At 32.9% G+C, this 9263-nt stretch overlaps 1 protein-coding gene across 28 annotated transcripts in view; it reads right to left on the reverse strand.

The window, feature by feature from the left end:
* Positions 1–1987: 1987 nt before the first annotated feature.
* Gria2 (glutamate receptor, ionotropic, AMPA2 (alpha 2)) overlaps positions 1988–9263 on the reverse strand; it is a 122778-nt gene continuing 115502 nt past the window's right edge. For 7 of the 28 annotated variants that reach the window (XR_001783662.2, XR_001783652.2, XR_001783657.2 and 4 more), the window contains one exon: positions 3442–9252. Coding sequence is in view for 2 of the 28 variants with exons in the window: in NM_001357924.2 (NP_001344853.2) it covers positions 9088–9252 (165 nt within the window). In the remaining 26 variants the exon portion in view is untranslated. The other 21 variants (NR_152147.2, NR_152148.2, NM_001357924.2 and 18 more) reach the window with 9 other exon arrangements.

Consider the following 9263-nt stretch of genomic DNA (forward strand, 5'->3'; position numbering starts at 1 on the left):
ACACTTATTTAATATACACATACAGTCAGTACAATATGATTAAATAAAAACAGAAAAAGTGATCATGAGCCTTTTGGGACTCAGACAACAGACAGTCTAGAGGTGACTCAGCACAGGCAGAAATAACAAATATCAAAATAAAACTAAGACAAAATTAAGGGCTATTCAGGAATATTTCCTTTCAACTTAATGAATTGCAAAATACCTAGCCTGATGATATATGGTCATCAATATGAATTGGGAACTAAGGGATAGATTTCAATGCTAGAAAGTTGGTTTCAATATTTTTCGCACTTACCAAAAAGATGAAATTCACTTATGTTTTTCTGCATTCGAGAACATTTATCTTTTTGGAAATCCAGGGCCAAAAATGTGACAAAAGAAAACTTGTCTGAGGAAGAAAAGCTTTGGCTGGAAACACCAGGAACTCAGCCATGAGGGGTATCACATGTAATGTGTTTGTAATGATTTCTAGATGGTACTGGAGTGTCAGCAAATAATAGGGTCGAGCTTTGCCTCATTTCACAGTATGAAATGGGTGTATTGATAACACCAATCTCATTAATTCTATGTTCAAAAATGTTGTGTGTAAAGTAATGACTGGTACCTAAGAAAGTTAATGGTTAATAACCAGCATTATTTGGGAGTGCGTATGGGGGAGTTCTCACCATATCGAATAATCTTCCTGCCTTGATCTCTCAAGTGTCAAGATGTATTAAAAATACTTAGTAATATTAATACCAATTGATGATTAAATGTATTGGTCTGGACCTCAGAGCTAATTGGATTAGTTTGATTCAAATTTTAATATCATGATAATCATTTAAGTACAAGGGACAAAGTAATTTTTTTTTACATGACAGGAAATAATTGAACACAATTGATTGAGATAGGTGGGAAAAATCAACTAGAGATATCTCTAGTTTTATTATAAATGGACTTTATGCAATGAAACCACCTGTGTAGAAATTAAAACTACAAACCTATGCATTATTATTTTGTGTTCTAGTAAAATAAAACTAGTATCTTAATAAATGTCAGTAATAAAATAGTAACATTTATATCTGCATTATATACTTGGCATATTATTTAAAGCATGTTTATATTTTAATGTAAATTATTTTCAGATTTTTAAAAAGCAAGTGAATGTGAATGGCAACTCCTTCTTCACTGATAAACCAACTAAAAATAATTTTCATTCATCTTTCAAGGAAATATGGGCATGTATGTTTCTTTGCTTATACATATATTAAATGATTGAGTTACATCTTAAATATTTAGTAGCATAAATATGTGTTAGTAAGTTTTCATGTACCAGATATATATCAGTAACCTGAAACTCTATGATAATGCTTCTCCAGCTATTTCTATTCAATATATTCTACTCAGAGTAAGAGAAGTTACTGAGTAGAAAATCAAGTTCTAACGTGTACCTATGTTCATTCAAAGTTACTATTTTTAAAATGCATTCTCTACGTAGGATCTACCTGCTAGTGTAGAATAGCTCAGTAGTATGAGAACAGAAAGACTCTCTCTGGCAGGAGAAGGCGAGTGATGAGAGGGGAACAGCCTGCTGCGGGAGCCTCTTTGCTCCTTATGAGGCCTGCCCTGTTCACTTATGATTTCACCTCTGTTCCTCAGAAAGGAGGTCATCCATCAGCCGACTGCCTTTCCAGAATGAACAGTGATGCTTTGAACTATGCTGGTAACCCTATTATCTTTTGAAGTTTGAAAATAGTATGCTGATATTGGAGTATATTTCTTTCATGTTTCCAGAAACCCACTTCTGAAATTGAATAATTTATTTCCCATACATTCTCATTTTGCTGATGAGGAAATGCAATAGATGAAACAATGTAACTTTGACACCAGAGGTCTTTCTAATGCTAAGACCATTTGATACCTAATTAGAAACCATGACTCATGGAAAGCTAATCTTGAGTAATCAAATATTTAAATAAATATAAACAAAGATGGAAGCGGCATGTTCTGGTTAGGGGCTGGGTGACTTATAATCATTTTTCCAACTTAAAGAATTTATTAATATGGTAAGCCTCTATAAATTAGTCACAATCATGTACTCTAAAACATTTAACATGTTTTGAGCTTAAAAATTGAGACTATATTTTAGTAATGCTTCAAATAATTATAAGAATAAATACTACAGAAGATATGGAATATTTTTAATACACACATAAACATACACACAGAGAAACACACAAAAACATTAAATTAAAATGAACAGACATGTTTATCTCTTTAACACAAATAGCTAACACAATAACGCATGTAAACACGCTTGTAAACCTTTACAGATACAGACTGAGTTTAGGTATAAGTCCAAAATTACATTTTAATTTAAAAATAACCTAAATAGACGTGAGGCCAATACAGATAGCCTGCATTTACTCCACTGAAAAACGAAGGCACAGATGTGTAAGAAAAATGTGCAGGAAGTACTATGCCAACTATGACCTAGAAATCCCAGGAAAATTGCTATGCCTCACTACAAGCCATGAGATTTAGATGAATAAAAGTACAATGTATGTCTTCACCAAGCATCCAAACAGGGTTTGATGTGGAGCTGGGACAGGGTGGAGAATGAAGGATAGAAGGCAGAGGCAAAGTAAGAGTACTGTTGACTTCAATATGCTACATATTGTTTGAAGAAACTTGCTAACCACTCCCACTGGGCTATTTTGAACTCTGAATTTACACAGAAGTGCTTCAGACGGTAGGAATCCAGTACATCCAAAGCTTAAATCATAAAACTCCTAGAAGAATAGGAATTTTGTATCAGAAAATTCTTGACCAAAAGATGCTGTAAAAAATATTATAGATACCTGAAAAACCTATAAATTATATTATGAAAGTCAAATAAAAATAAATGTAAAATATACATTTCTTAATTTGTAATTGAGAGTGATTCTGATGCCTAGCAAATGTGTTTCTTTGCCTACTGCTGGTGGCATAATGAATTATGTATTGATTAAAATAATTGACTTTAACATGTACACTCCTATACATATGTGTGTATATATATATATATGAATTCATCTAAAACATTTCTCACACAAATCAAACTATTTGCTTTGAGTTTATGTCTTACTTAATGCAAATAAAATAAATTAAACAATAATAAATACAGATACTTGTTTTTAACCACTTCCGTTGATAAATTCGAAATTGTTCTGTACTTGGTTGGGAAATTCCCTGTTGCTACTTAAATTTCATCTAAAGTTTTCTTATTTTCTTATCATTGAAATGGATTTTAGGTGCATGTAAACTATGCTATGTAGGAGGCAGAGGTTAGCATCATCAAACTGTGGTGTTTGTTGATGAACTGAATTTGACTTTTTGAGAGTAGAGAAGAGAATTTGTGATTATAGGGAAGCAATTTACCAAATATAAGCTTTTTTGAGAGGAAATTATGACTCCATGTTAGAGGCAATTTCTCATGAATGTTGCCAAGACTTTTGTCCTGAAGGAAAGTACAATGTCTTCTACAGAACAGGTAAATATACCAATTTTAATTGTCAGATACTAACCCTAAAACCAAATTATTTCTATGTGGCTGGGAACACATCAGAGCATGATTTATAGAAACTTCTCAGAAATAGAGGCTTTAAATTTAGCCCTTACCTCTAATAAATACTATTTAATAGATTCAATAAGCATTTTTTTGAGCAAATGGGTAAATTAGTGAGTTACTGAATGAATGTTCGCAGATAAAACTGACTAGCGTGTTAAGATGATAAAAACCATTTTGAACCAAATAACAAAACTTTCTGCACTGAGTGGCACTCCCATGCAAGAACCTGTTTCTTCAAGCATCAATTTTAAAAGATACAGTCTTTCCTTTCATCATTCCGGGAAACTGTCCTAGTATCCACATACTCCAGTTGAGGAGACACACAGAGGTGAGGGGATGGGGAAGATAAAGCTAGAGAGCTGGACTTGACTCCCTCCCAAGAGTTTAATCCACTCCCCCACATTCCAATTTACAGTAAAATGAAATTGGCACATTAACCTGAAAGGAAAAAGAAAGAAAGAAAAGTGACCAAATTTATTCAGTAAATCCAGGTTATCATTAATTAAATAATTCTGAGTTTATGCATATCCAAAAGGAGTTTGGCTGTGGAATAGCAAAATTAGGTTATAATTATACTTTGTGAGAGATATAAATTTCAAAATCCTAGGGAATTGAATTAAAATAGAGAATAGGTTGTACTTCTAGTGAAGTGGCTATCAAAACCCTGATGGGCAAAGATAAGACTGAGTTCTCAGGTTTTCTGCTTCTTCAGAGAACCTCCTGCATCCTCCAGGAACTCTCCTGAATGTGGAGTCTTTAGGTGAAATGGGTATATAGCTAAGCAGCCATGTTGGATCAGAATACGTGTGTGATGCAAACATGGAGATTAACACATGCTCTCCTCTTTCGTTTGAGAGATTCCTAGTTCCTTGCTATGGTCATTAAAAAGACTTTGAAAGTTTCAGTCCTGTCTTGGACGAAGTGAACTGCATTGTACGTGTTCTCAAAGCAAAATTTCTCATAAGGAAAGTCAAAGCTAGATGGACAGTGTGAGGGAGGGATGCAATGAAATAAGATGGATGAAACTATACACTGAGAAAGTATGGTATTGGAAATATGTTAAGTGACAAATGTCACTTGTATCTAAGGGTACAAAGAGAGTGTAAAATATAAAGCAAGAAAGGGATACAGACAGGACACAAGACATTCACAAATTCTTCATGATCCACATTAGCTCTGGGTACTTCTTTAGAGCTTGTGGAAACTTTCTGAGATGTTATGTTTACATAAATGTATTTGAACCTCCATGGGCTTGGAGTGTTGTGTGCTGTTCGTGGGTTGTTCTTTTTAAACATAAAGTGTAATTATTGAGTGTCTAACAAAATGTCTTGTGTCATGGTTTAACCCAAACAATATATTAAAAGCATGTTTTAAAAAAGGTTTAATTCAATATTTCCCAAACCATCTAGTGCTCCCTCAACTTTTGTTCAGGGTCTCAGAGCAGTTTGTGTATACTTACCCATCCTCCGTGCCGGCGAGGTAAATTAAACCAGTTTTAAGTGTCAGAGCACCTTGTACATCTTTCCATAGTTAATGCATATTTGCAACTTTCAGGCAACTTCTTTAATATGCTTCTTTTGAATCTATTCATAAAGATTTGTCAAGCTTACCTAATCAAGTGTCCAAAGTTAATACTATACTCTTATTAATGTATATATTTCCAACTAATGCTAGTGTTATAAACATTCTAAGTCATTCGATCAAACACCTGCATATAACATATAAATTAAATAGAAAGATACATTTGACCTAATTGCACTTTCTTTCAGAGGACTCACCACCCTCCCCGCCCCCCCTCAAGAAAAAAAAAACCCATGCACAATCAATTTTATCAGCAGAAAGCAAGTTTAAAAACACAGAAAATCATTCCACACGTGAAGTCATCGAATAGTTTCTATTATGTAGATGGACCTCCAGATTGCCATTAGGTAAAGTATGAAAAATTGGTATGTCATAGTTTAATGAACTGCAAAGAGGTTCTTTTTAAAAAGTTTTAATGATGTTATTGGTGCTGGAGGATTGCTCAGTGGTTAAGAAAGAACACTTGCAGTGGACCCAGGCTAGTTTCTCCAAAAACCATTTTAGGAGCTGGCAAGCATCTATAACCCCACTCTAGCTCTGATATACCTGGGCCCACCCCTGTTATCAGCAGACACCTGCACTCATGGGCATATTCCCACATCAGCACGCACATACATACACTTCATTTAAAATTAAAAGTTAATGATATCCTTAAGATATGGTAGGTGCTAAAGGTTTTTACAGGAATGTTGCTAGTAATTTTCTTCTTATTCTCAAAGTACTACCTTGATCATGAAAATATCCACAGTATTTACAGATTAGAAATGTAAAATTCCTGTATTTTTAAGCAGAATCACCTTTATATTGGTGTGTTAAGTACTTGATACATTTAAGTATAAAAATTTTTACAAATTTATGTTCAAGTTAGGAGAACTATAATATTGGAATAACTTTAAAGTACATATAAATAGGATTGTGTAGTTATTCAAATGACCAGCTTTGTGAAGAAATTAGTTAAAGTGGAAAGAATTTTTAAGTTAAATAATAAGTGGTCAATTTTTAAAAGTCAAACCATATTTTAAAGCAAGTTACTTTCCTGCTCTTTAATATGAGTACCACAGCAAATGAGATGACTGCACAGTAGGAGGGCTAAGTGCACAATGCCTGGTATGTTACCAGTGTTGTCTATTACAAAATAAGTGATTTAATCAATAGCCACATTTCTATATATGTCCAAAGAACCTAATGAGTATAGGTGTGAAATACCAGAATTACTAATTCTCTTAATTTAAATTAAAAAATATTCTGCCTTGACACTATTCAGACTTTGCTGACAAACTGATGCCCTCCCTCACTAAAAACATCTAGATTTGGGGGGGGGGATATATGATACACTTTTGGTTTCTCATTATTAGATTGATATACCATTAAGTAAAAACAAAATAAAAAGATGTTGACATTTTATAAGAACATATTTTATGTATGACTGAAGGTTTCACAACACTCTGAAAAATCCATCAGATGTTAGATTTAAAAATAAAATCAAAAGCATTTTCAGACATAGTACACATGAAAAATTGGAAATCCCAGAATCTTCAATAGAAGTTGTAGAAAGTGTTTGTCTCCTTGGAGTATGACACCCACTTAACACAGCAGAGAATAAGGTACTATACTGTAAACAAAATGTACAGTAAAGGACAATTGTAAATTTACATAAGAATAGTTCATAATTATTTTGGTCTTTCCATAACAGTTTATAGAAAATGAATTAAAAAAAAAACCTTGAGAGAGCTGTCACCACTCTTTGTTGAGCACTTATCACTTATATGCACACAGACACATCTATACAGCAATATACTGATGCATTGTTACATGGATATTGAACTAGATTTTACTGCCTAAAACTGAGCTCTGTGTTAGCCAATCAACATTATTCATACTCGAGATACTCTTACATTAAGTGTTCTTGTCATAACTATAAAAACATGAAAATATAACTTTACATTATTCCAATTATTTACATTAGTTCAAGCTTGACAGAGAAAAATTGATAAGCTCAATTTTTGGAAGAGTAGGCCCAGAGGTACAATAAATAGCTTTGATTGTATATAGTCATCTCTTTTAAAATAATTTTTAAAAACTCATTTTAAGTACAATATGGAAATAATTAGTCTGCAATTTGGTCATTCTAGCATTTATTATTAAAACTTAAAATGTACCTCCAGAATCCCTGATGAGTAATGCACTCAAATTATTTTGTATGATCTTGGAATTTATAGAAGGGATGGTAAAATTTAGTGAAGATCATCATGAAACTACATGTTACCATGTAGAATGCAAGTGGCTACTGTTAAATCTTACATTTCTGATCCTTAAAAATAGTCAGTAAGGATGCTCTACCAAGCACTTGGTCAGACATCAAATATTACACAGATTTTTTATGAGAGAAAAATAACATATAAATCTTAAAGATAACTACTGGGTGTCAGTTGCTTTTAACTCTAAAGTAATTTTATTTGGAGGACATTAGTGGAAATAAACATAAAAGATATTTTAAGGAAGGGAAGATAGATGGCTTAAATGAATCAAATAGTGTAGTATGATTTCTTTAGTGGAAAGTTACAGAGATGGAACAGTATCCACATTACACAAATTAAAGTGCTCCTTCTACTTGAGGCATAAATAAGAATTAATATATTAGAGTTGATTTTATAGATAGAAGTGGAAAGAAACTATTTGTAGGTGACTATAGTATTCAAAAACTGATGTCAGTTCTTATAATTTTAAAACTAAAAATACATACTTAGATTATAGATTTTGGCCAGTGTATAAGTATCTGAACAGCTACCTTCAAGCCTTTTTCACTTTATATATAATGATTGCTGCTCCTACACAACCTTAAATACTTGAAGAGCAGAAAATCACACAATCTGACATTTGATAATAAATCTGATTTTTAAATCTTCAAGCATTTATCTATATAGATTAATGCTTTTTAATTAACAAATATTTTACTATTATATATATGATGTACAGAAAAAATAGTTTTAGATATACTATTTGGGGTAAATTCTATTTGTCAAAGAAAAACTATTCCTGTATTTTAACTGGGGTCTTTTTCTTAGGGGATCCTAAGGACTATGCATTAGTGTCTTTAGATCACTGGATGTATGACCAAACTGTAGCTAAGCAAAATTAACTGGACCACTTGCAAATAAAACAATAGAAAAAATGTTTATTTCAAATGTCAAGCATCGCCAAGTAGTTTCATATTAACACCAAATGTTAAAGAACAGGATACATTAAAGTTTTAATAACAATATTAAATTACAAGACTGGAGTCTCCTCTGTTTCCTTCCTCAGCATTTACATATTTGGCTTTGAAAAATATGGAACTGATACCATGGACCATTTTCCCCATCACTTCCCACACAGTTTGACTTTATTTTTTTGTTTTGTTTTGTTTTGTTTTTTTGTTGTTTTTTTTGTTTTGTTTTGTTTTGTTTTTGTTTTTGTCTTAACCAACCAGTACGGAAGCAAATTTATTTAAAAGCCAGTTTGTCTGTGAAAATACCTAAAAATATTTTTTTTATTTTAAATGTTTTTTTTTCCTCTTTTTTTTTATAAAACAGGTCACATCTTGATGCAGTTGATGTCAAGTGTGCTTAGTCATTATGAATCAAGAGACTAACAATAGTGGCTGCGGAAACGGGTTTGTTGTCTGTACAAAGACTTCAGTTAAGTGATAGTACTTCCATGTTAGCTGTGCATGTCCACCACGCTTCCTCTGACATCGAAGTAGAAAAGGATGCTCTGTTTGTAATTAATCTTTCCTTACAATTCAAGGTGAACTCCACATAGTTAAGAATTCTTGGCTGAAAGAAAAGCCTTCAAGATATCGGATGCCTCTCACCACTTTGACAATAAACACACAAGGAAACCATTGTGTAAGGCACTCAGAAGGTTCCTATCAATCACGAGAGATCAGTCACACTGACATTCATTCCCATGCCAGGACTCACGTAAGGGACAGCATGCACTGCTTTGGGAAATTCTGGAGTCATAACACGTCCATTTTCTCCAGTACTTCCTGTAATTGACAGCCTTGCCTTGTTCCTCGTGGCAGCGCTCAAGGTCATCTTAAATGAGA

The sequence above is a fragment of the Mus musculus genome, chromosome 3 (assembly GCF_000001635.26).
Source record: "Mus musculus strain C57BL/6J chromosome 3, GRCm38.p6 C57BL/6J".
NCBI lineage: Eukaryota > Metazoa > Chordata > Mammalia > Rodentia > Muridae > Mus > Mus musculus.